The sequence below is a fragment of the Corvus hawaiiensis genome, chromosome 24 (assembly GCF_020740725.1).
Source record: "Corvus hawaiiensis isolate bCorHaw1 chromosome 24, bCorHaw1.pri.cur, whole genome shotgun sequence".
Taxonomy (NCBI): Eukaryota; Metazoa; Chordata; class Aves; order Passeriformes; family Corvidae; genus Corvus; species Corvus hawaiiensis.
Window position 1 is genome coordinate 6,926,138 of NC_063236.1, and position 26,325 is coordinate 6,952,462.

At 49.4% G+C, this 26,325-nt stretch overlaps 1 protein-coding gene across 2 annotated transcripts; it reads left to right on the forward strand.

The window, feature by feature from the left end:
• Positions 1-664: 664 nt before the first annotated feature.
• C24H6orf89 (chromosome 24 C6orf89 homolog) lies at positions 665-25,414 on the forward strand. 2 transcript variants are annotated; one of them, XM_048328055.1, is made up of 8 exons: positions 665-710; positions 4,111-4,318; positions 5,683-5,848; positions 18,039-18,193; positions 18,510-18,631; positions 19,695-19,821; positions 20,537-20,660; positions 21,042-25,414. In XM_048328055.1, exons 2-8 carry the CDS (start codon positions 4,130-4,132, stop codon positions 21,125-21,127), a joined length of 969 nt encoding a protein of 322 aa, XP_048184012.1. In that variant the 5' UTR covers positions 665-710; positions 4,111-4,129; the 3' UTR covers positions 21,128-25,414. The 2 variants fall into 2 exon arrangements, with proteins under 2 accessions (XP_048184012.1, XP_048184011.1); XM_048328054.1 differs by lacking the exon at positions 665-710 and adding an exon at positions 964-987.
• The last annotated feature ends 911 nt before the right edge of the window (positions 25,415-26,325 follow it).

The following is a 26,325-nucleotide window of genomic DNA, read 5'->3' on the forward strand; positions in this document are numbered from 1 at the left end:
GTTGGGGGGGGTCCCGGGACAGTGTTGGGGGTCCCAGGGCAGTGTTGGGGTGTCCTGAGGAGTGCTTGGGGCAGCAGAGGGGTGGGTGTTGGTAGGGTCCCGGGGGGCGTTGAGGCCTCGGGCTGAGCAGGATGTTGGGAGTCCCGGGCGGTGTTGGAGGTCCCAGGCAGGGCCAGGCCGGGTGTCGAGTGTCTCGGGCAGTGTTGGGCTCCCCAGGCGGTGTTGGGGGTCCCGGGACAGTGTTGGGGATCCCGGAGCAGTGTTGGGCTCCCCAGGCGGTGTTGGGGATCCCGGGCGGTACTGTGGGCCGCGGGCGGTGTTGTGGGTGCTGGACAGTGTTCCCGGGGCGGTGTTTGGGGTCCCCGGGCAGTGTTCCCGGGCGGTGTTGGGGGTCTCGGGCGGGTGTTAGGGCTCCTCGGGAGGTGTTAGGGCTCCCCGGGCGGTGTTAGGGCTCCTCGGGAGCTGTTCCCGGGCGATGTGACGGTCCCAGCTCGGGCCGAGCCGTTGCGGAAGCCGGAAGCGGGGCCGGGCCCGCCCCGCCGCGGGAGGAGCCGCAGCCGCAGCCGGAGCCGGAGCCGGAGCCGGAGCGGGGCGGGCGGGGCCGCAGCCGGAGCGGGAGGAGCCGCAGCCGGAGCCGGAGCCGGAGCCGGAGCGGGGCGGGCGGGGCCGCAGCCGGAGCGGGAGGAGCCGCCGGGCGGGACGCGAGCGGGGTGAGGCCGCGGGCGGGGGTCGCGGGGGGCCCGGAGCGGGGGCCGCTCGCCGCGGGCTCGGCCTGGGGGGGCTCCCCGGCTTATGGAGGCCGGGGCCGGGGCCGGGGTGGGGGTTGGGGGTGTCCTGCTGCAGTTTATTGATTTATTTTTAAGAATAACCTCCTGGCTGGGGCTCCTCTGCCTCAGAGGAACGCGGGCGAGGCCGTGGGGCTGTGGCCGGGTGAGGGTCCCTCCGGAGGGATTTCAGCGCAAGGCTGGGACCTGACCCCCGGGCAGGGTGAGGGAGGCGGCATTAAGGGTGTTAAAGCAGATGGGAATATATTTTTATATCTGTGCACATCATTATATGTTCACCAGCAAGGCGAAAGCTTTCCCTTTTAAAGACTCCTCCAGCAGCGTTTCTGTCTAAATATTTACCTTCTGAAGCCTTGGACTAACCACCCTGGGGTGTGTGGGCAGAACTGGGCACTTGGGTGCAAACCCTGCAGGCCAGGTGCCATCACTGTTTGTGGAGAGAGCTGCTGATTCCTCACAGTGTGGTGGAGTTCATTAAAAAACCAGAATAACAGATGGGTTCCTCGTTTAAAGGCCTCTCTCTAAGGGGTTTGCAAGGGATGAGCCCTGCTCAGTGTGTGTGGTGGCAAAGAGGGTACAGTAGCCTGTTGTTATTGTTTTGTCGGTTGTATTGCAGGAATAGGAAGGAAAATAATGGGTTGTTATTTGTTTTTTAAGGCCTCATCTGTTCTCCCAACAGTGTAGGAGCATAATGTAATGCCTTATTTCCTAGCTGGAGGATTGAGTTACCCTTGAATTTGTCAAGGAGCTGGATTGGGTTTTTAGTGTCTGTGATTTACAAGGGTTGTCTGCAAAGGTGTTTGCTCAGAGTGGAGTGTAAATAGAGACGGGTGGGAGCTGGGATATATCTCAGCTGTTGTATCTCAGTAGGATTCTTCTGCTGTTTGGAAAAGGGGAAACCACTGTGTTTGACAGCATTTCTGTGGGGATGTTCGTCATAAGTGGTTCCAGGCAGATCATGCAAGCAGGAGAAGCTTGCTGAATCTGCTGGAATTCTGCACGGGGCAGCTTCACAGGGGAAAGCTTTGGCACTTGGGGGCCAGAGAACACTAGATAATCTTTCAGACCACTTAGCACACCAGTTATAGTGTCCAGGCAACTAGAGTAACCAGAAAAGCTGGAGGGGGAGAAAAAAGGGCCTTTAATATCCTGCAGATGTGCTGGCTCTTGCTTGTTCTATGAATCAGGATATTGCATGAATGAGTTAGGAAAGCAATGGCTTGTTTTTATCATCACGTGCATGGCAGGTGCTTTACAGATGAGAAGAAAAAGTCCTTGTCTTGGAGAGGTTAATATGAGATATTATTGATCCAACCTGCTTTGCTTGCCCATGGGGCTGCTCAGGTGGCAAGATCTGGGACAAATATTTGCATGGAATGCAAGGAATGTCGGTAGAAGAGGGCCAGGAGCTAATTAATCTGGCAATGTAGTGCAGCATGTTCTCCGTTGCACACTCGGGGTTGGGTTGTAATTTGGCATTTTTACCTTTCTGGTGTTTCCGTGGCTGTGGCTAGAAATTTGGCACTAATGTTAATATAACATCTGACATTAACTGCTGGAGTTGAATGCTTAGGCAGCTGCTGACCAAACATATCGGGGTTATTTTTCAGCCAGATAATTTTCCTGATCTGATGCTCCATGTGACCACGTAAACAAGTGTGCAAGGGCAGAACAGGGATCTTGCAGGAAGAGGAGCAGTTGCTGAAGCTGGTAGTCCTGTGAAGCATGGGGGTTTTTAAAATACACCCCAGTGTTGCATTAAAAAGAAGATATTAAAATTGCCATTGCTTGGGGTGTGACTTATAGGAGCCCATGGTTTAGGAGGAGAGCTGTCAGCCAGTTCTTTACAGGCAGATCAGAGTCCAAAGCTGAACTTTATAATGTCTCTTGCTCAATCCATACATTACAGTTGTGGCTGATTTGTGCTGTGGGAGCAGCCAGAACAAATTACAGCTGAGCAAATCTGAGTTTAGGTGCCTTGTTACTCACGGCTGGTCAGGGTGTGCTCAGGTGAGCCAGCAGGTCTGTGCTGGGAGGTGTGTGCAGAGCCCTGTGAACAGTTAGAGTTCTCACAGTGCAGTGGCAGAATTGTGGAGCACAGTGGAGAATTGGGTGGATTCGTGAGCTGGTTCCTGGGGCCAGGAAACTGTAGAGCAAAATGGGGACGGGAGCCTGATTGCCATTTTCAGCTGCGATTATCTGATTATCCATCGTGCTTCATGTGTTTTTATGTGGTGGTCCTTGGGCTGTGCTCTCAGGGCAGAGCACTGCCAAACTCTCTCCCAGCTGGCCCGGTTTGATCAGGTTAGTGTTACCCAGCTCAGAAACAGGAGGCAAAGCAAACCTTTAGAGATTCTTTCCCCCAGGCAGTGCCAGTGTATTTCCCAGGCGAAATCTCTCTTTTACATGAGAGATACGTGATTCTCACATTGGCAGTTTGTACCTTGGCCAGCAATTTCTTTGCATCTTTTCTTGAGCCTGTCAGCTGCTCTCCTAGAGGCCTTTGTGGCAGAGCAGGAGTGGTAGAGGAAATTTTTTTTTTTTTTTTTTTGGCAACTTAATGTTGATCTCTCATGGGTGTGTTCTTATAAGTGAGAAATAATTTGCTGTCAAATGCCATTTTGTCACCCGGCGCAATGCAGTTCTTGCTGGGATATTTAGGTCTGTGGCATCTCTGACCTGCAGGCAGACTTGGAGAGGAAGGTGGGGGCTTTGTTCCTTGCAGAGCAGCTGCTCTCACGTTGCTGTTACTCAATAATCAGTTGGCCTGGACATTAGGTTGCGAAAATTTAAACACGTTGTAAACTGCTGAACTTTGCCCCACACATTCTGCTTGTTTCTCTGTCCTGTCCCTATTGCTGACGGGGGATTTAATGAAAACAAATCTGGGTTAAAATAAGCGACTGAAATTACAGCGCGGGAGGGCTTAGCTGGGCTGCTGCGTGTGATGATCAGCTTTGTATTGTTGGCTTTTGTATTTAGTGAGCAATCGCTTTATGGGATGGATTCATTTGGAATAGATGAATAAATGGAGTTTCATTGATTTCTGGGAAGCTTTGTTCATTTACATAAGCTGCGAATCTCAGCCGGTTCTGCTCTTGTCAGGAAATTTCACGGCTTCTTTGAGTCGGCGGGAGATCCTGAACCAGCAGAGACTATTAGGAGTGCAGCTCAGTGTTGTGCTGTTGGCTGGGAACAGGTTTGCTCCAGAGGAGCCTTCCTTCTTTCCCGGGCACTGCCACATTCCTGGGATCACTGTGCACACGCTGCTCTTGGGTTGTATGGCCGCAGTTGATTCCTGTTAACACACCCAACCTCTCCACAGGGATTTCTCCTCGGGGGCCATGGAGCTTTCAGCCAACGAGCTCAGCATCTATGACAAGCTCTCCGAGACCATTGATCTGGTGAGACAGACTGGCCACCAGTGTGGCATGTCAGAAAAAGCCATTGAGAAGTTTATCAAGCAACTCTTGGAAAGAAACGAACCCCAGAGGGGCCCTCCACGGTACCCTGTCTTAGTGGCTCTCTACAAGGTAAGATGACTTTTGTGCATGAACACAACATTTAAGGGTCAGGGTTCTCCTTTGCACCTGAGCTTTTTATTTCCCATTGCATTTTCTTGATGAATTTTCCAAAATCTTTGTTTAAAAAGCTGTGAAGTGTAGCTTCCTTCCTTCATGCCATGAGCTGCTTTGAGAACAGGAGGTAGCTGACCAAGATTTGAAATTGCTCATGTGTGCTGTAGATTTACCATGTCAACACCTTCCTCTCCCATAAATTATTAAATAATGAGATTTGGATTGATTTTTCAGACTAAGATTCCTAGTGTTGGCATCCTGAGTGGAAATGTGGGAAGGAAAGACACTCTTGAAGTCCAGATTTGAGTAATGAAGTGAACATGGCTCTGTTTCTGACCCTGCCACAAACTTGTACATGTCTTTATTCTCCTTCTGGTCTATGAAATAAACCTATTATCATCATGCTTGATGGTAAAAAAATGTTTTAAAAGCCTTAACTAAAAGATTTTGTAAAAAGTTTCGCAAAGTGGGTGAAGGGATGCTATTATTAGGTAGGTTTGAGATCCCAGACTGGTTTGGGTTGGAAGAGATCTTAAAGATCATCTAGTTCCAAGTCCCTGCCATGGGCAGGGCACCTTCCACTAGACCAGATGTTTGCTACAAGTCTGAAAAGCTTCCCACTGACATAATGTTCAGTAATACTTTAGTGTCATCTTTACAAATCCATTGCAATGAGTTTTATTTGGAAAAAAATTCAAGCTCTCTTCCTCATGTCCTATAAAAAGCTGTAAAATGAGGCAGGAGAACAGGAAACTGCAAATTTGAACTTTCAGCTTCTGTTCTTGTTTTTGCTGTTGATTCAGTTTGACTTTGGCCAGGGGGAGAAATGCGTCATGTCATCTCTTTAAGGCTTATTTGGGATTCTGGTATGGAGGAGGGAGCTGGTGCCAACTCTGCCAAAGTGTTTCGAGGCTTGACGGATGTTTGCAAAAGCCACAGGGTTTTCCTTGTGTAAGAGGCATGGCAGGAGTGCAAGCTTTTATTTGATTAGGTAGGGAGGAAAAGGAACTATCTGTAGATAATCCTGATTGATCTCATGCTGGATTATTTGCAGTGCTAAAATACAGGAACAGAGTTGTTTGTGTGGCTTGGGTTTGAAGGCTGCTTAATTTCATCCTTGGACAGCCCTAATAATAAAACTGGGTGACAACTCTGCGTACATAAATAGCATTGCAGCTGAACAAGGAGACCCAGCAAAAGAGTGTTCATATTGTGGTGCACAGCCACAGCCCTTTGATGGCAGCAGAAGGTGTGTCCCGCTCTGAGGACACCTCAGCTCCCTGCAGTGTGATTAATTCCATGCCTGTTTTCCCTCGCAGGGTCTGCTCACCCTGGGCTTGGTGTTGCTGACTGTTTACTTGGTGATCCAGCCCTACAACCCGCTGCCGCCCGAAGCGCCGCTCTCCAGAGCCCAGGCCTGGGGCTCCCTCGTTGGGCACATCCGGCTGCTGTCCCTGCCCATTGCCAAGAAGTACATGTTGGAGAGTAAGGAAATGATTTCCCTGCTGTAAATTAAGCCTAGCAAGAAATACCAACTTAAATACCAGCCACGCGAGTCACTTGAGCGTCTCCAGGGCACCACAAATGTGTTGCTGGCTTGGCATCATGGTTTTCTCTTTTCCTACCACTGTGCTTAAAAATAGTATCCTGAATTCTAGCTTCACTGGGACTGAAGCATATTTTATCTCTAACTTGATAATTTTGTTCTTGCGTATTCTCTTTTCCTTGCTTTTAATGCCTTGGGTTTTTCTTCCACAAGAGTTCCATTTCCTCTAGAAGTCTTTGCACTTCTGAGAACCAGAACTGAGATGGCTCTGCTGGGGAAATGTCACCTTTGCTTATTTTTTCTGAGTAAGGCAAAACCAGTTCCTCAACCAAATCTTGATATCTGTGAGCAAAGTGTAAAAACCTCAACTTGTGGCCTGGTTTAAGGAAAATGAGTTTTTGCCAAGTGGCATATTGGGAAGGGCCTGGGGGATTGAGTGCTGCTGTGTTTATGTGGCATTAAGGGCAGTGTGTGTGTGAGGAAGTCAGATAAGGGCTCCCTGTGAGGTCATCCCATCATGGGAGAGGAACATCATGGATTTTCCTAGAATGGCATAATAGAAATGGAAAAGTTTGGCTATTTCTCATTCTTGGTCAATCATTTCCACTCACTTAGACTGGCAGGAGGGTGCAAGCCTGGGCTCTGCCTCTGCTCAAACACAAAGACTGTCAGTGATGATAAAGCTGTGAATTATTTTGAGCAGGGATATGGCACAATGTTGATGGTCTGGCAGGTCACTGTAAAAACAAACTTCTGTAGCTGTGCCCTCGTCAGGTTTATATTTAGCTTGGGCACCTCATTGTGTTGGAGTTGTCTCTGTTGGCTCTGACCTTCCTGTCAGAGCTAAAAAGGGCTCCCTGAAATGCCAGCACCATTTTGCATTCTCTCCCTCCCTCTTTTCCAGTGACGCTGGCATGGGATTTCTGTTGATTCCCGTTTGTATGGGTGGGACAGGGTATCCCCCATTGTTCCTCTTCTTCCTAAAAAACAAAGGTGAGGAGATGGCTCTGATAAGCACTTGACATTAGGAGCCTGCTTATCTACTGCATTCCAGCTTTTCCATGGGTGAACACCCCCCTGCTCCTGTATTGAGATGGAATCCAATGGGAATTTTAATGCTCATTTCACTTTTCACAAGGGCCAGGAGTGACAGGACAAGGGGGAATGGTCTAAATTTGAAGGAGTGCAGGTTGGATATTGGAAAGAAATTCTTCCCTGTGAGGGTGCTGAGGCCCTGGCACAGGTTGCCTAGAGCAGCTGTGGCTGCCCCATCCCTGGAAGTGTCCCAGGCCAGGCTGGACACGACTTGGAGCAACCTGGGGTAATGGAAGATGTCCCTGCCCATGGCAGAGGGTAAAGCAAGATTAATCTGAAGTTCCATTTAAGCTCAAACCAGTCTGGGATTCTATCATATTTGTTCAGATTTTGTCCAGAAGGTTGACGGGTTCTTCCTTCAGATACCACAGGGTCCCTTTGGATGAGAAGAGCCCAGGAAAGTTCCCTGGCACAGCAGGTTTGTAGGACAAGGGCTGCCTGAAACATGAGCATCTTCTTGTGAAGATAAATAAGAGCAGGAGCAGTTCTAGCCTACCTTTGGAAAAACCAGCTGAATGATGAGGAGATGGGGAAACATCCAGAGGAACAGGTGAAACGGGAAGGATGGATGGTAGAGGAAGGATGTGGAGTTATTTAAATGCACATAAAATCCCTCATGCCTCCCTTAGTCCTGTAATTCTTCAGAAGCAATGAGCAATAGGGTGGGCAGCAATCCAGTTTTGGGTAAACGAGGAGAGGGGGGAGGCAGTTCCTGCTTGCTTTCCACAGTATTAGGTTGTGGTGGAAGCCACAGCATGTCCCAGTTAACAGATTGACTGGGGTTGGTTGGAGTGACTTTGATCCTGCCTCAGCAAAAGGAACTGGACAAGACCCTGCCTATTTGAATGGGAAAGTGCAGCACCCAGCCTGAACCTTGGCTGGGTTCCTGTGGGAATCCCTCATGTCCTGGCTTCCCAGCAGGCAGCTGCGGCCACTGACGCTGTCCCAGTGACACTGGTGTCACCATCACAGCTTGCTGCTGAGAGGACACTGGTGAAGCCATCCAGCAGAGATCTGGAAGAGGGAATTCCATGGTGTGGGGCTGAGTGCTCTCCCGAGCTCTTTCAGCCCTGCTCTGTGTGTTGTATTATTTTGCCCCTAATTTCGGCCTTGTGGTCTGCTGAAGGGAAGGGGTAAAGCTGCATCTTGTGTCCTGTTTGTTGATGAGAGTGTAAGTCCAGGAGGTCTTGCAGGCAAGTCTGGTGTTCTCTGATCACAGAATCCCAGGATAGTTCAGAAGTCCTTCCTCATGTTGAGGTGGAGCTCCTTGTGTTTTAGTTTGTGACCATTGCTCCTTGTCCTCTTGCTGGGCACCATGGAAAAGTCTGGCACATCCTCTTGGCATCCTTTGGAGATATTTATATGAGTTAATGAGATCCCTTCTGAGTGTCCTCTCTGAGAAGGGATGCTAGCGCTGTGCCTGAGCAGCAGAGAAAACCACTAATGAAGGGACTCGACGTAGAGACTCGTCTTCCTTTCCCTACGTAGGTCCTGGTAGATGAAAATTTTGAGGGGGCTGAGGATGGAGCTTGGAGCTTTCTGTGCTCGGGCACCAGTTCAAAGCCAGCTCGGGCTGTTCCTGTTGAAAGCCACCTGTTGTCAGCTGGAGGCTGCCGTGGCCCACCGGCAGTGCTGGCAGACGTTGCTGTGGCGTGGGCGCACGGGTGGTCCTGCTCCTTCCTCTGTGCCTGGGCAGGCAGGGCCAGCCTGGGCTGTGCTGTCCCTCCTGAGCTTTGGAGCAGCTTTCCTGTGTCCGGGGTTGAGGTTGGAGCCCGGTCCCCTGGGAGATGTGTGGGCTGAGCAGCCAAGTTTGTGTTGCAGAACAAGGGCAGCTCAGTTGCTGGATTTCCCCCGAGAGCCAAGAGCTCCAGTCAGAGTGGTGGTGAGGCTTTGGGAGGAGCAGGGGTGCAGGATGTGCTCCCCTCACCCTCCTGCTCATGGTGACTTGCCCTCCATCCTTGTTCCTTCCACCTAAGAGCCATGCTGTGGGTGACAAGGGCTGCCTGTCTGTCAGTGGCTGTGGGTGGACCTTTGAGCAGCCGAGGTGAGGAGCAACATCCACAAAACTCTCTTGCATTGTTTACAGGATTGAGTCCAAAGTAAATTTCCTTTTTGCCTGTCTCTGTGCTCTCTTGCTTGCTGATTTTTTCCTCCGGATCAATTCCCATATTAAACCTTATGTTCCCACCCTTTGTTCCTTGATAGCTGACTCTTAGACCCTTGGTTTTGGCATCTGTGCCTCTCTTCCAGCTGTTTTCCCAGGGCAAGGTCCCTGTGGTTGGGGGAAAGGTCTGTGGAAATGTGGATTGCATTTGCTCTTCCTGAGCTGGTGTTTATGCAGAGCTTGTGAAAGCCCCGGTGCTGGGTCATGTTGGCTGCTCTGGGCCTGCAGCTCTTGGCACATCAGCCCTTCAATTATAACCCCAGAGAGGCAGTGGGCTGTCAGACCTCTGGGTCTATCTGCTGTAAGGAACACAGTGTGTTTTGATGGGCACATGGGTTAACTCAAGGCTATCTAATGCTGTTCCAGGGAAAAAGTAAGACCTGTGCATTCTGGATTAATTTCTGACATAGGCTGGGATGGACAAGTAATTCCCTCTGTGTTTCAGTTCTCTGGTGTGAAATAGGGGTATGAGTCCTTCCCTCTCTCCTACAGGCATTAGGAAGTAACATATGAGCTCTCAAAGTCTGCAGTAAAGCCAAATGAAAAGGGGTTTTCTATTCTTTTAACAGAAATTTTAAAACCACAGTGCTGGTCACTCTACCTGATTTTTCTTGCCTTCACAGTTGTGTCATCCCTATAGCTTTGTTAATATCTAAAACTGGCTTTTGTTGTAAGCTGGTTGGTAACTGCTCTCTGCCAGCCACACAATGATGTGATGAGCTGCTCATTAAGCTGCACTCACATTAACTCATGTGTCTGCCCATGGTTAGTTCAGTCCTCGCAGCTCAAAAACCTCAGCAGAGCAGGTCTGTCAGTGGAGAACAGGCTGTGGCCCAGCAACGTGACAATTTGCACATTGTACTGGTAGCAGGGATTGTAATGACCTCAAGGAAAATCCAGCTTTGTTTACAATAATGACACTTGGTCCTGGCCACACGCATCCTGCACAGCCCAGAGTCAGCTGGGTCAGTAACTGCTCAGCACACCTGAAATCACACAAAAGCACACATGGATCTCAGTGCTGGAAAAGAGATCCTGTGCAAGTTACCCCCCAGCTTGGAGAAGAAGTGTTAAATACCCCTTTTTGCCTAGACCAGTAGGTCTAAAATCATGTTTATGGGTTTATATGTAATTATTGTAGAGAAAGGAGCCCAGCTGGAGGAGCAGTGTTTAGCAACACCTTGTAAATGGCCTGTCACTGTGTTACTAAAGCCTGCTGGGTGCCAGAGCTATTTGCGGGGATGGGTCACAGCAGGCTGGGTTACTGGGGGAGGACAGCAGCTGGTTACTGGGAGAGGGCAGCAGCCTCTGCCTCTTGGCTGGCCCACCTTGGGTTTAGCTGGAGGCTTGCCTTGGCACTTGGCCAGCTCCTGTCTCCTCTCTGATCTTAACCCTTTGCAGGCAAAACGCTTCTCCCTCTGCTTCTCTCACTCCAGCCTTGGAGTGTGTTTATCCTTGGCACAGCTCTGTGCAAAAGGGGAGCATCCAGCATGCCTGCCTTGCACGAGGACTTGCTGCTTCTTGAGAGCAGCGTGGGCACCCAGGCATTCATCCAGCCTTTCTCTGTGGCTGAGCACCCAGGCATTCATCCAGCCTTTCTCTGTGGCTGAGCACCCAGGCATTCATCCAGCCTTTCCCCACTGGCTGAGCACCCAGGAATTCACCCAGCCTTTCTCTGGCTGAGCACCCAGGCATTCACCCAGCCTTTCCCTGTGGCTGAGCACCCAGGTGTTCATCCAGCCTTTCCCCACTGGCTGAGCACCCAGGTGTTCATCCAGCCTTTCCCTCTTGCTGAGCACCCAGGCGTTCATCCAGCCTTTCCCCACTGGCTGAGCACCCAGGTGTTCATCCAGCCTTTCCCTGTGGCTGAGCACCCAGGTGTTCATCCAGCCTTTCTCTGTGGCTGAGCACCCAGGTGTTCATCCAGCCTTTCCCTGTGGCTGAGCACCCAGGTGTTCATCCAGCCTTTCTCTGTGGCTGAGCACCCAGGTGTTCATCCAGCCTTTCCCCATGGGCTTTGCAGCCCACACTGCGTCTGACCCATGGGGCTCGGGGATTCCTGAGCCCAAGGAGCATAGGCCTGCTCTGAATGAAGGGTTGCACAATGAGGCTGCTTGGGAGGTAAGGCAGGATCTGATTTCTAACTTGTTGCCTCTCCTCTTGCTCTCAAAGGATGTTACTTTTTTTTTCCCTAAGCAAAGTTGAGCTGGTTTTTGCTCTTGTTTTTGTGTGTGTTCTTGTGCACCCGCTTTGAGGGCTGGAGCATTTGGACGTGGTTGTGGGTCACAGCATGTGCAGGGCTCCCTCCCATCACTGCACAGCTGCCAGTTTATCTGATCTTTTGTGTGTGTAAGCAACCCTTTTATGATATAACCTGAGAGCAACCAGCAGACATGTGTTGGCTCGTTCAAAGGGGAAAAAAAACGGCTGACTTTGCAGGGCAGGGTGGTGCCAAGCTGTTCATGCTCTCTGTTCCTTTGGCCTTGGTTCAACCAGTGGACTGTTTATTTGGGTTTGCTGGCAGGAAACTAACCCCAAATCATTGTGGTGCTGTGGAACATAACTCTTCTTTTTACTTCTATATTGTGATGCCTCCAAAATTTCTTGTTTCCTCATTTGTAGAGTGAGTGAATTGTTGCTTTGGACTCGCTTTCCTGGGAAGAGAGTTTGCCATAGGTGGCTTCTTGCAGAGGCATTTAGCAGCCTGGCAGAGCCCTCTGTGCACTAGTGACACAGACATGTCAAACCTTTTACAGGCTGAGGCCACCATCAGGCAGGGAACAGCAGCTGGGAGGGATTTGTTTCCAAAGCTGTTCCTCTGAGGCAGATTGCTCATGCAGTGCAAGCTGTCAGCTGGGGCAGGTAACCAGAGGTGCAGCTGGAGTGGACTTCGGATGCTTTCCTGACAACTTGGTCCCTGCCTTCCATTTTTGAGACTGGTAGGTGCAGATTTCTCCTGGAAATAATGCTCTTTTACCCCAGTGGACTGTGAATTCCTCTTGGGCTCAGCGCAGCAGACTTGATTTCACAATGTCTGGTTGGATCAAAGTCATTTTCGTGCTTTGCTCGAGGTTGACTAATGATCCCTGGGCTGGTGGAGCAGCCGTTACCCATTAGTGAGATGAATGAGTAGTTCTTCAAGCTGTTGACTTCTACCCAGAACAACAATAAAGGGGTTCTTGATGGGTTTTTTGTAGCTGTTATTTTGTTCCTAGCTGTTCCTAAAAATGCTGTGAACCAAACTGGGAGGTACTTTCTTCTCATGGCATAAATATATTCAGTATACCCAGGGCTACAATAAAAGTTCAGTATGAGGGAGGGGTGAGGATCTTGTGCAGAACAGGGACACTCTTTGGAGTATGTATTTAAAACCCCACTGTGATGCAGTCCTTAATCAGGACTTGCAGGCTGTAATTAATAATCCTCATGTTTCCTGCCTGACTTACTTAAGAACCCATCAGTTTAGCCTGACTTTGACATGACATTATAAATGATCGAATTAATTTTTAGCATAGTGAAGAATTTCAGCAAGATGGAGTTTGGGAAACATTGCTTGTGCAACAAAGTGCTCCAAATGCCTCTTCCAAACTGTGCCACCTGGTGACGACAGAGCTTGGAATTTCTACATCTGTAAAATAAGAATGATGGGATTTACCTGTGTCATAGATTGTGCATCATGAATTGATGCCTAAATTGCTCCGAGTTTTTAAATACTGTTTTAGCTTTCTGTAAAATCTGGGAAAGGGAGTGTGGTGATAAGCATATAGTATATCCTGCTGCAATGGCATAGCACAAGTTACAAGCTGTTTACTCAGGGAGTATCTGTGAGTCTGCAGTGGTCCCAAGGCAGCACGTGGCTGGTCACAGGAGGAAGAACAACCTGGCCTGAACGTTCTTTGGCTGTTGAAGCAATAACAGTAGGTTATGAGCTGCAGCTTCACTCTAAGGTTAAGGGCTAGACCTTGCAAATCCCTGCCCTTAAAATAACAGAAAACAGCACTGTAACATCCAGCATCTGGAAGCTGGATATTTCCAAGTGTGGAGAGAGCTGCAGCCCTAATCCTTCTGTGTGTTGGTAGTGATTGGACATCAGAGCACTGGGGGATCTTCATCATGGAATCATGGAATGGTTTGGGTTGGAAGGGACCTTAAAATTCATCTTGCTTTACCCCCTGCCATGGGCAGGGGCACCTTCCACTATCCCAGGCTGCTCCAAGCCCAGTCCAACCTGACCTTGAACACTTCCAGGGATGGGGCAGCCACAGCTGCTCTGGGCACCCTGTGCCAGGGCCTCCCCACCCTCACAGGGAAGAATTTCTTTCCAATATCCCATCTAACCCTGTCCACTGGCAGTGGAAGCCATTCCTCCTCATCCTGGCATTTCATCCCTTGTCCCAGATCCCTCTCCAGTGCTCGTGGATCTTCTTTAGGCACTGGAAGGGACTCTTCAGGTCTCCCCGAAACCTTCCCCTCTCCAGATGAACACACCCAGCTCTCCCGGCTTGGTTCCAGAGCAGAGGGGCTCCAGCCCTTGGAACATTTCCATGGCTTCCTTGGGACTCACTCCAGCAGCTCCGCGTCCTTCCTGTGTTGGGGTCCCAGAGTGGAGGCAGCTCTGTGGTGGGGTCTCACCTAAGCGGGGCAAAGGGGCAAAATCCCCTTTTAATGGAACACCCAGGTTTATACAATGGACCTACAAGAAAGGACAAAGAAATGTTTGGGGAATATTCAGTGCCACAGCCATTCCTGGGAACCCTGAGTTCATCTGAGGCTTGCTGAAGTTGCTTGAATATTCCTGGACTGGCTCCTGGTGAAGTATGTGGGGAATAGTCTTATCCTCAGAAAGAGGAATCTGGGATTTGGAACCAGCCTTTGCAGGTTGTGGAGCTGCTCAGTACATTAACCAGTTCTCTGGGGAGCTTCCTTCCAGTTACTGTGGGTGATGGCAGCAACAGCCCCTACGGACACAACACCTGGGGGGACTGCTAAGTCCTGGGGGGTCTTCCCTGGGACCAGACTTCCCTGTGCAGACCTGGCTGGCACTTGCCTGCTGGAGATTGCTTCAGCCTTGCAGTCCTGAGTGCTGGGGAGCAAACCAGCTTGGTGGGGAGCCAGCAAACTGCCTCAGCACCTGCAGTGCTGCAAGCAGGAGGTTTCGTGTTTTCAGCACTTTGCTAGGGTCAGAAGCAGCCCTTGGCTCTGTGTCCTGCAGGAACAAAAGTTGCCCCTGCTAGCAAAGGGGCTAGTAGCCCCTTTGAACCTGCTGCACTGGCAGATTGATCCTGCGTTCTCCATATGGTCCCTAAAGAGAGCAGGGCTTGCTGAGATCCTGCTCTCAGATCCATGTGGGCAAGTTTCCATAAGTTAATTTGCTTTGCTGCAATGGGCAGAAGCAGGGCCAGGTCTTCTCAGGAACCTCTGAGCTTCCAATCTGATTATCCACACCCAGCATCTCTGGGGCTGTGCATGCACACCCCTCTCTAGTGCTGGGGGCAGCCAAAAATTTGGGAGATCCTCTATGAAAACATCCAAGAAGGGCAGGGCACTCATTTTAAATTGATGGTGACTTGAAAATTATTTTTCTGCATAGTGGAAAGTAGAGTCATAAACTCCTTGTAGCATTAATCATAGATGTGTTTTAAGGGAAGGTTGTTATCTCTTGGTCTGTGATGTGTTAGCAGCTGGAAGTCCCAGCCCTGGCTCTGCTAGGAGCTCTCCTGACACAGTGGAGAAGACAGCTCTTGTTCTGGAGAAATAATAACACATAAAAGGAAATATGAGGTGGTTATGGCCGATGGGGAACTGAAGTTCTGTTAAACAGACTGAAGGCTGCCTCTCGAAAAGGGGTGAGAAAGCGCAGAGAAGTTGGCCACACTTCTGTCGTGTAATGGATAGCTGGATGTGTCACTGCTACAGCTGCTCTCCTGCACTCCAGCTCCACAGGGATAATTGCCCACGCCCAGCACTTCAGCTTTTGGATGGGAGTGGATGGGACCATGGTGTGAGGGTTGTGCTGGGATGAAAAGAGCATCTTCCATTTGCATCCCCGAGCAGCCGTGTGAGTGCACAGACAGCGTGCTTGACTTCCACCGGAACAATCCCCAGGGTGTCTGGCAGGCAGGGTGATAATGTAAAAGGAATGCAGGGAGGGTAAGGAGAGAAAATCAGCATCCTGGGTAAAATCCTGCCCTGGTCCCCAGTGGCAGTTGGCTCTTCAGTGCACCACCTCTCCTCCCGCCCTCCCTGGGAAGGGCAGGCACTACCCGTACTTGTCATGCCAGTCACACACATACTGGTGCACAGACTAACACCCTCCACAATAAATCTAAAAGATTAATTACTAGGGGAAAAAAAAAAATCCCACAACCCCACTTGCAGCATTTAAAATGCGTCTCAACCAGTGCTCTGCTCTGGTTATTCATGGAGAAAAGAAATCACCTCCTGAATCGAGCAATTGAGAATGCAAATATCACTGCCTGCCTCAAAAGAGGAATCAAGGCTCTGTACTGTCAAGCTGATTAGCATCCTATTCCGTGGGGTACTGCCCTGAGCCCATAGGGAAAATTTGGGGACAACTGTGCTTAATGCTTAGGGATGAGGTTTCTGAGTTTTGCCCAGAGAGAAATTACAGTCTTGCTACGCCCCGTCTGATGACACACCATAGCGATGTTTTCTTGTTCTCTTCGTGGCGACTGCCCTTTCTCTGGTGAGATCTTTCAGCCTTTTGTTTCCTGTCACTGACCAGCTGTTTTTTGTGAGTTGAGTTTTTTTGTTGTTGTAAAATTGAAGCTTTCTACAGGCAGTGGAACAAAGATTTTCTTTTTTCTCTTGTGAGCAGGGAGGGAAAGTACGTCGGGGCAGTTTCTCATGGGAGTGGAACTTCTGCTTGCAAGAAGGATTTTACACTTTGTTTTGCCTTTTTTCCCCTTTCCCTGAAAGCAGCGTAGATGCACCGTCCAGAAAGACTAGGAATTATATCCTGATCCCTTTCAGTCCATATCCCAGCATTAGGGTGGGAAATGCAGCATTTGGGAGTTGGAAATACTCAGCAAGAAAGAAGCAAAATGAATCCCAGTCTGCTCCTTGTTGTTAGGTCCCAATGAACATAAATTGTCTGCAATGTTCCTCGTTTTGCCTGTTGCAGATGTCAGAGGAGAAAATAAAACAGGAGCTCTCCTATGAAGTGCTGTTCATCCCTTCTTACCCTTGTGCAGGAGCGTGAGCATGGCTGGAAATTGCGGTGGCAGGAACAGGCAGGTTGTGTGAGGTCTTTTTTCCCCTGAAAAGCTGCTGTGCATCCTTGTTTCCCAACTCGGTTTTTCAGCCAGACTTCACTCTTCTTTCTCCCCTTTGCCCCCCCCTTCGTTTCCTGAGTTTGCCTGCAGCAGTGTCCAGGAGGCTTTGGAGCTGTTTTGACTTGTGCTGGCAGGGTGGGCCTGTCGTGAGGACAGATCCCCGGATGTTTCATGTGAGATGTGTCCCAGGCCTTGGGTTTTTTCCTGACCCACCCTGACAGATGAGGGCTGGGATGGGTTTGCTGCCACTGCCAGAGTTAAGCCTCTTCCATTGGATTAAGGCTGCAGAACCAGGGCTGTCACTACCACAAAATCTGTGTTTGAAGTGGAATTTCCATGAACCTCTCCCAATTCTCACAACCTCCTGCTGTATCTCCAAATATAAAATTAGCGTGTGGGGTATTTAGGCTGGATATCAGAGAGGGGTTCTTCCCCCAGAGGGTGCTGGGCACTGACCAGGCTCCCCAGGGAATGGTCCTGGCCCCGAGGCTGCCAGAGCTCCAGGAGTGTTTGGACACCGCTCTCAGGCACAGGATGGGAGTTTGGGATGTCTCTGTGCAGGGCCAGGAGTTGGAATTTGATCTTTGTGTGGTTCTGTGATTCTGTAAATCAGAGCCATACCCTTTCAGTGTGGTGGCTGCTCTGCAGATCCTTTAGCATAGAAATACATGGGGTGTTCAGCATTGTCCTGCTCATTCCCTGCTGCAACAAGTCCTTTCTCTTAATGTTTCTTTGTTTTTTTTGGGAGAGTTATTAAGTTGGAGGAGGGAGGCTGGATATAGGCATCAAGTTGTGCTTTCATGTAAAAATTGAATTTTTGAAGATGTAAACATATGCAGTGTTCATTGTAGGCCAGTTCAGCTGATTGTGGTGTAACAACAATTTTTGGAATTTAAAGTGGATGTAGCTGTGGTCCAGGGGTTGCTCATGCTGGGACTTTTCTCCCCATTTCATCTTCAAGAAAGATGGGATGAATGAAAACAGCAGCAGCATGTCTTGGTGAAATCCCACATTCCCCAGCATCCTCTGCACATCAGAGACTGGGCAACCATTGCCTGGGACAACGTATTTCTAAATTAACACAGTGGTAAAGAGGAGGGTGGTGATTTCAGGTATGTCCTAGCAGGGTTCATGACACCAGTGCTGACCTTGTGGAAATTACTCTTTCCAGCCTGGATCTTTTTTGGTTTACTGGGTGTTACCTCCTTGATAACACTTTTGGGTTGCTCTTTTGCTTATGGACTTGTTTCAGTTTAATTACACTACATATGATGGTTGCCATCCTTCTGTTGCTCATGGAAGGGTAGCTGAGCCTATGTGCCGCATGTACAGAGAAGTGGAATTTCCATAAACTCTCCCATTTCTCACAACCTTCAGCTGTATCTCAAAAATGTGCTGGAAACATTCTCTCCAGTTCCCTGCCTGGTGAAGCTGCTTCTTTTTGAGTTACAGCCATCAGAAACTATAAGAAATCTCAGTGTTTCACATTAGGGATAATGAGTTTATCACTGAATTTGTCTCCTTTCCATTCCATTTTTGGTCTTACTGAGCAGGTTTCCCTTGTTTCTTCCCCAGAATGCCAGGACTGGTGGGCAGCAGGTTGCAGACAGAACGCTTCCGCACTTCCCGCGAACTGCACAGTCTGTTCTGCTGTGAAAAGCCTTCAGATAGTGACAGACTTCAGAGAACTATCAGAAAAGCTCCAGAGGCATCAGCCTTTTCTAATCAAGGTAATGCAGGGATTTGTGAAACTGGGTGATGAGTCCAGACTCTTGAACAGCACGAGCCCATAACCCCTGCCCAGTATTTTCACCCATGAACTCAAACTGCTTGTTCAGAACGTGTGTCTAAGAGGACATTTCACCCCGGTGTGAAGATGTGGGAGGAGAGAGCTCCCTGCATTGTTCCTCTGAGTAGTGATCTTTGTATTTGGACATTTAGCAATCTACGTGGCTGTTACTCTTGGATGTTTTCTAGTGGGAGGGAAGTGGGAGCAGGGTGCAACCCTGGGGGCACAGCTTTTATCTTTGTTTCATGTTCTTTAAGACAGGGCAGCATCTCTCCTATGAAGAACTGAAGCATTTTCAGTCCCAGGATCCAGAACTGGCAGAGGTTATAATAGAAGAAAATTCAGCTGAATTGTGGAGCTGCCCATTTTTCTTTCCCTGGTGAGTCAGACAAAACATGTGATGGGTGGACACATCCTTTCTGCAGGGGTGCTCAGGCTCTGCCTGTGTGAACCACCAGTGCCTGCAAGTTGCACTTCATCTGGAGGGAAGGAGAACAGGAGTGGGTTACAGGCTGCTTCTGTTCGCTGGCACTGATTTGTTTGAGGACAAGACTTCTGCACTAAAAAATGGAGAGCTGTGGCTTGGTCTCCAGGTATTGCTCCCCTTACAAGATAAAATTATCGCAGTGACTGCCTGGTCCTGTTCTTCAGGCTGTAAATCATCTGGGCTGTGATCTGATCACCTGAGGTAACTGGTTCACATTTCTATCGCCTCTGTCTGCTCAGTGGAAATCCTCCACCACTGGTGCTGACTGAGAAGAGATGCCATGACTTCTGCAGACACTGAGAAGTAATGGAAAGTCAAGGAATCCTGCAATTTGTGTTTGGTCTTGTGCAGAAAATATGGCCAGCACTAATCATGCCCCTGTTAACCAAAAGCAGTTTGCCAAAGCCTTTAAGTGTGAACAAGACATGTGAACAGCTCAGAGCTCTCTAAGGTCTCAACTGGTAGAGGGATGGTCAGGGTACTGAAGAATTAATTATGTCAGGCCCCTAGACAGGGATGTAAAAATACCAAGTCTCACCTGGACTTTTCCAGTTACATTTCCTGGTCTAGAGAACAGCCTTGGATCCCCCTGCCTCGCCATGTGGTTTCAGTTATGGCTGTGTCCGATGCCACCTCTCTGCGTCTTTTGTAATGAATGGATCTGGTCAATGACTTGGATGATTTTAAGTGAAAAGGGGAGGGAAATTAAGTTTAGATATCCATCAGGATATGTTTGTTCCCTCTTTACATGGTCCTGGTGCAGGAGCCCAGAGGAAAGCAGGAAGGAGCACACGTTAACAGGCTGAGGTTGAATTTTGCTCCTGCCTCCCAGGGCTAGTCTGTCATGCTGTTTATCAAGCATGAACGTTTGGGAAGAATTTTATCTGGAAAGTAGCTTTTAAATGCAAACATTATCATTGTATGGTAATTCTTTAATATGGGTTGGTTTGTTTAGGAACAAGCCTGTGAATAAATCTCGGATTCTGCAGGAATTTTTCCCCCCTTCCTCTTTGCTGTCCTTCCCCAAGACAGTGTCCCTGGAGAGCTGCTTCCTCATCCGGCATCCAGATTTGGGGAATAAGGTGAGAAATTCATTCCAGAGACCTTTTCCTGTCTATGAGCTGTCTCCCAGCAGCTCTGAGTTTTTGTGGGATTTGCAGGGTATTTTTAGCTGATACAATCCTGAAAAGGAGCATTTGGGGTTGTATCAGTTCTGTTCACCCCTATGTAAAGTGGCATCTCAAGGTGTCTGTGCCTCCCAGCAGTTGTGTCTAGTTTGGGGAGGGAGATACCCTGTGCTCACCTCCCTTGGCAGCTGGAGACGTCACAGAATCAGAGGATAAATCCCAGAATAGTTTGGGTTGGAAGGGACTTTAAGGATCATCTCATTCCATCACCCCTTGCCTGCTTCATTCATGTGTCTGGCCTTGCTCTATAGCTGGGTGAGGTCTTTTTGTGCATAGTTGGGCAGAATTCATTTAAGAGTTGCATTTTAGGAGTTCCTGGCAGTGAGTCTCACTCATTCTGAGACACTTCAGGCTTCTGGCCTGATCTTCTCCTCTATGTTTTCCTGAGTTTTGAGGATGTGCAGGGCCTGCCTTGCCTTGGAGGAGAGGAGAACCCTTGCATGCAGCTGACCTCAGCTGTGATTCTGTGATCTGCTGGTAACTGGGGGAGCAGCAAACGTGTTGTTTGCTCTGCCTCACCTGCCTGCAGGGCAGTGTCTTGTCCCTACTTCAGGCAGACAGAGCCAAGGAAAGCTGGCCAGGCTTTTGAAATCCTCTCCTCCCATCCTAGAGCTACAGCCTGCACAGCCTCTTTGCTGTTGGAAGTGGGCAGCTCACCCTGACTGTTGCACCTCTGGACATGTGCAGAGGACACTGTGAGATGTTCAAGGTGGAGCTGGAAGCTGGGGATTTGGGTAAGTACCAGAGTGGGGTGTGCCGGGACTGGGAGAGCCCTTGGAATCAGGAGACTGCTTCCAGCTGGGTCTTTTCTGTCTGACACCTAGGATGGTGCTTTGTACCATTGTCACCTCCAGACTGGTGTGTGCCTGCTTGTCACAGCACAGGGAGTGATCCTTTTGGACTGGGAGTTTGTGGCCTGGAACACCAACACTGGGATACCAGGAGATGCTCAAAGCTGAGCAGTGTGGGTACACAATGGGTATTACAAACCCAGTGCCCACTGAGGGAAGTGTCTTTCCAAAGAGCTCCAGCATGACCACATCCCTTCGTGGGAAATGGGAGCACTCACTAAGGGTGGACTCATCTAACAGAGCCTCTCCATTGCCTCTTCCCAGGTTATGCCAGTGCAGACCACTGGACAATGAGCTTCATGGCCAGAGGGACAGAGCCAGCAGTGATTTGTGATGGAGCTGCCAGCTAAGGATGGTGGGGTGGGAAAACAGAGCTGTTCCCAGGAGAAGAAGACTTTCAGCTTTGAAGCCAAGGCAACATCTTGAGAGGAGTGAGCCGGGGCAACTGGGGCAGGCAGCTTTGCCACCCTGCATGTTTACAGTGTTGAAAAATGACTATTTTCCTGACCCTTGAGGTAATTCTTTGCCTTTCCTCAAATGTATTTTGGGAGAAGCTCAAGCTATTTATGACCCTCCCTGTCCCCTCAGGTAAGCCCTGGGTTTGCAGCAAAGGGTTTTCTTTCCAGGAGCAGCAGATGGATTTCTCAGGATGAGATTCACCTTGTGTTCTTTGTGGATTATGGCACTTCTGAAACTTCCTGGGGGGTTTGGGAGTGGATGGGGTGTGTGACATTTCTGTGTACATTCCTCCTGAGGAGGAAGCTTTGAGCCTGTGTAGTCAGGCCAGTTCTATAAAGGGAATGAATTGGTGATGTGTCCCAGCTCTCCCTCACGTCCGCAGCTGTGTGAGCCCTGCAGAGCTGATCTGCTCCTGCTCCTGGGCCAGGGAGAGCCTTGAGCCTGAGGGCAGAAACTCTCACTCACTGCATCCTTCTTGTACCAAAAGAATCCCTTCAGACCTCTCAGTGTTGTGATCACCCTTCTGCAGCTCTCTATCAGCAGGTTGTGAGTGAGTCAAATGATAATTGTGCTTTTCTTCACCTCTACTTCCTTTCCTGCAAAAACACCGACACACACGTCAGTGGTGCTGGCAGTGCAGGAATTCTGGCTGGAGCTGGGGCTGGGAGCAGAGCGGCTCTGTCCAGCTTTCACCTCAGCCACCAAGGGAGCCCAGCCCGTGGTACCTCTGGGAGCACCTGAAGCTCCCTCTTCCCTGGCATATTTTTGCATTGACTCCTTCCAGATCTGGAACTCTGTCTTCAGAATGAACGTTGGTTTTTCCTGGGTCCTTTCCAAGCTGCCTTTGCGTGTTTCCTGCTGCTGGAGCAGTGCTGTCTCCAGTGCCCTGAGAGAGGCTCAGGTTCGGTGTTTGCAGGCTGCGGATGCTCCGGTCCCTTCCAAGTCTGATCCTTTGGGTCTGATCCCGCTGCTGAAGATCACTTACAGATGTGTCTGGCTGAACTCATAGGCCAGGGCTGGAGTTCAGGACATACTCTCACACTTGTTAATATGGAGTTGGGAGGGGTTTTGGTTGTTAGTGAGTTAACTCTGTTCTCAGGAGCAAGAGCCTTTTTCTCTGTAAATATTTTAGGTACGTGTAAAATGACAGATTGGGAAAATGTCTGTCCAGCCTTTGTTTTTGAGGAGAATGGGAGCAAACATCGTGTTAATGTGATTAGGGGCTGACAAAAGCTGCCAAGTGGGATGACCACGTCTGGCTCCTGTACAAGGATAAGGCAGCGGACAGTTCCTGCTCCAAAGAATTTAGTCTGAGGCCTTGACACTACAATCATTTCTATGCATATCCCTTGTTTTTCTCCTGTCAAAACAATGAGAACAAGCCCAGCACCTGTGTCAGTCTGTGCATGGCCCTTGGTGTTGGACACACACCAGATCTAGTAGAACCAAAGGGGGAGAGTCTGGCTCTCTCAGGATAGAAAAGGACTAATATAATTTGTTACAAAATATTAAAGGGAATTGGACTAATAAAACTTCCATTAGTATTCTCACTACTTGGAGTGTATTTCACACTCATGACACTACATGGAGTCTTGTACATGCCAAGACACACACACACACCACCCCTCTCCCTCCTCTTAAAGCCTGGGTCTTAGTTAATGGAAATTTGGGAGTTCAGTGATGGCAGAATTAGGGCCTCATTAGTGGCAGTTGCTATTTACACTTTGGCAGCTTCTCAAATCAAATTCAAAGGCTGACAAGGCTACTTCACCTCTTACTGGTTTTGTATCTGACCCATTTTTTAAAGCATTTGCTCAGAGATGCTGCTGGAGCCATTCTTGCTGAGATTGCGGCGGTTCGGTGACACTGTCGCTGCTAAGTGTCCTTGACTGTAACTTGTAAAAGAGCTGCGGAGACAATTCCCAAGTGTCTGTGAAATGCCAGGATTTTGAGAGTCACACTTAAGCTATTGTGGCTGTCTGGCTCTTTTGGGAAGAAGCAGAGAAAATGGATCTATTTACAGTTGCTGTTTGGACTGGGGGGAGGAGGGGGAGGAAAGGGCAGGTTTGTGCCTGTTTAGCAGAAGTGTTCTCACGTAGTGCTTCTCCCTTCCTCAAAGAGTTGCAGCTGGTTGGACAGGAGCTGGTGAGCCTGGCCTGTTTGCAGAGCAGCCTTCCAAGTGCACTTTATGGGCTCTGCATAAGTTTCCAGCTCTGTCTCAGCGATACATTGCATATATCCCAGCCTCGCTCCCTTTGGAGTTTACATCATTTGTTTTTAAGCTCTCTGGTATATTTTCTCTTCCTTTTCCAAAAGCTGTAAGGAATTAGCTGCTAAACTAAAACAGGAGGGCAGTTCTCCTGCTGATAAAGAGCCGATTTTGGCCGGAGTGCAGAGCCCTGGTCTGCAGCACAGCTTCCAGAGCAGCTCCTGTCTCCAGCTGCCAGAGGAGTGGTGCTCACACCTTCCACATCCCAGGGTGGGTGAGGAGCCACAGTGGGAAACCTGGAGGTGAGGCCACACTGGCAAAACTAGCATGGCCAAAGGGAGGTTTTGATACCTTACCTGCAGTTAAGCCCAGGTCATCTTCCACATGCAGAGCTCCAGCTTCACAGAGTCCCTGGAAAGGCTGCAGGACTTCCCTAGAGAATCTGCCGAGGTGGACCTGGGGGGAATGGGGCTGTTCCTGCAGTTATTGAGGTATCATAGTGACAGCCATGATTAGATGAGTCACGGAGGGGGTGTCCCACTGTGGTTTCCCTCACTTCCCCTTTGGCACTCTCTGTGCTGGTTTGGACAATCTCCCACTCCCACCCTGCCCTGCTCACACAGGTTCCCAGTCAACACATTTTAAAGTTCCTTTATGTGCTTCAGAGCTTGTTCCCTGTGAGCTGGGAGATGGAGTCCTCCCCACCCCACATCCCAAAGGCTGCAAAGCTGCTCTGAAATCACACCAGAAATCGGTACTACCCACGAGCAGGCAGACGTGAGGAGGGGTCACCTCTGCACTTGCCAGGCTGGAAGGACGGGCTGTCCCTGTCAGCTGGGCGGGAGGATCGTGGTTTAAAGCTGCTCCCCAAAGCAGGGATCGCTGACCGGTGCTGTCAGTCAGTCCTGAACTCAGGGTAACTGAAAGGAGGAGAAAGGATTATTATGATTTACTTCAGTACCAGGAAATCAGCAGCCCCCACAGGAGCCAAGCTGAGAGTTTCTATTGATTTTTTTTTTTTGCTTTCTTTGTTCCTTTTCTTCTTTTCCCTGCCCACTGTTATTGCACACATTGATTCCCCCGAGGGGTCCCTTTGCAAGGCCCTGGAGAGCTTTGAGTCAGATTTCCCGTGAGTCTCTAGACTTCAGCTTCTCCCACCAGGCCTGTTTTTGCAATGTTCTGGAGGAGAAGCTGGTTTGTCTGGGCTGGATCAAAGCACCTCCCTTCTCTCATGGCCTCCCAGCTCCAAGCAGCAGCAGCAGGAGGAGGTGAGGAGCAGGAGAGCACCTCATGGTAGAGATGTGAGCTCTGTAAACACCAGTGTCCCTGAAAGGGGATCCTCCTGCCTTGAAACCCTCTCGTTCATCACAGTGATGCTGCTCCAGGAGGGAAGTTTCCACACACCCCAATCCCAATCGTGGCCCCCAAGAGAACTGAACACTTCCTGGGGTGAGGCCGTTTCAGTGGGTGCCCAAAGCTTTTGCTTCCTGCAAACCAAACTTTCTCCTCTCGGTAAATTTTATAGGTAGAACTCGATATCCTCCTCTTCAGGAACCTCCTCCTTGTAAAGAGCAGATTTAGTGTCCTGCTGAGTTAGACAAGAGAGATGCTGGACTTCCCTTTGCTTTGGAGATTCAGACAAATGGCAGGTGATTTATTTTTAGCATTATCTCTTTGTTTTGCGGAGGGGAGCCACATTCTAAAGGCTCAGGGGTGCTGGGAAGTAAAGCTATATATGCATAAAGACTGTTTCAATGCTGAACACTAAATTCAGTGGTGGATTAAAAAAAAAAAGAATGTAAATATGCACTTAATGCAGAATTTTATGGATGGTCCTAATTTAATATATTGCAAACTTTGTAAATACTTGGGAAAAGCCTGTAAAGTGTGTAAATAAATGAGATTTGTATGTAAGAAGAATAAAAAAGTTTTTACTTTTTGCAATTAAATACAAGTGTTAATGACCCTTTTCCCTTTTCCTGATTTTTGTTTTCATGTTGCATGTCAGCTATTTGAGGGGTTAATTAACCTTTCTTAGGGCAATTATTCTAAGGGAAGTGCAATTTTAAAAGAACAGTTTTGTTAGAAAAATGTCATAAGAAACAGTTTGTGAAAAAGGAGAACTTTGGAGAATGTTCTGTGGGTTTTAGCCTGGTTCTCTGAACAAAGTTGATGCAACAGCTCTGCCTGTCCCTCCTTTCTTTTCTTCCCAGTAACAATCTCCATCTTTCCTTCACAATTCAGTTGATTTCAGCCAAACTTTGAGGCGTGGAAGATGATAAACTCCTCCAGAACTCATAAATCCGGGCGAGTAGGGAAAAGAGAGAGATCCCGTTACTCCCACACCAGTGCAGGAGCCTTGTTAGACACCGGCCAGCCCCGCTGGAGCCCCTCGAGATGTGAGTCAGTAGAGCCCAGGCTTGGTCACTTCTGTGCTGCAGAGTGGGGCCTCTCTGGAGCCACCAGCCTGGAGCAGACCCTGTCAGGTGTCGGTGTGTGGCTCCTGTCCCCGTGCAGAGGCCGCTGCTCCCCGGGGTGTGGGGATGGGCTGTTCCTTGAGCAGAAGGAAAGCTGCATTGCACACAGCCTGTCCCTGCAGAGCCGATGGTCAGGTTATTCCAGCCACAGACTCTCAGCTCCCCTGTCTGGGGCAATTTCAGCTCTGTTCTCTGTTCTTCCTCTCCTGCTCCCCCCTCTCCTGATGGCTCAGGGAAGAGGCATCAACCCTCTGCTTTCTCCCGTTCCCAGCAGGTTGGGGGAGCCCGGGGGGCTGTTCCTCAGCTGCCAAATGCTGTCCCCCCCCCACAGACATGGGGGTGGCCGAGAAGGGCTCTGACTCTGAGGAGTTCCCGTGCTGCAAACTGCTCTCAGCAATTGCAT

Excerpts from the sequence above, each read along its gene's own strand:
- C24H6orf89 (XM_048328055.1), top strand. The coding sequence starts at position 4,130 with ATGGAGCTTTCAGCCAACGAGCTCAGCATCTATGACAAGCTCTCCGAG. Across the intron at positions 18,632-19,694 it reads TGCCCATTTTTCTTTCCCTG|GAACAAGCCTGTGAATAAAT; the intron begins GTGAGTCAGACA and ends TGGTTTGTTTAG. Across the intron at positions 19,822-20,536 it reads ATCCAGATTTGGGGAATAAG|AGCTACAGCCTGCACAGCCT; the intron begins GTGAGAAATTCA and ends CTCCCATCCTAG.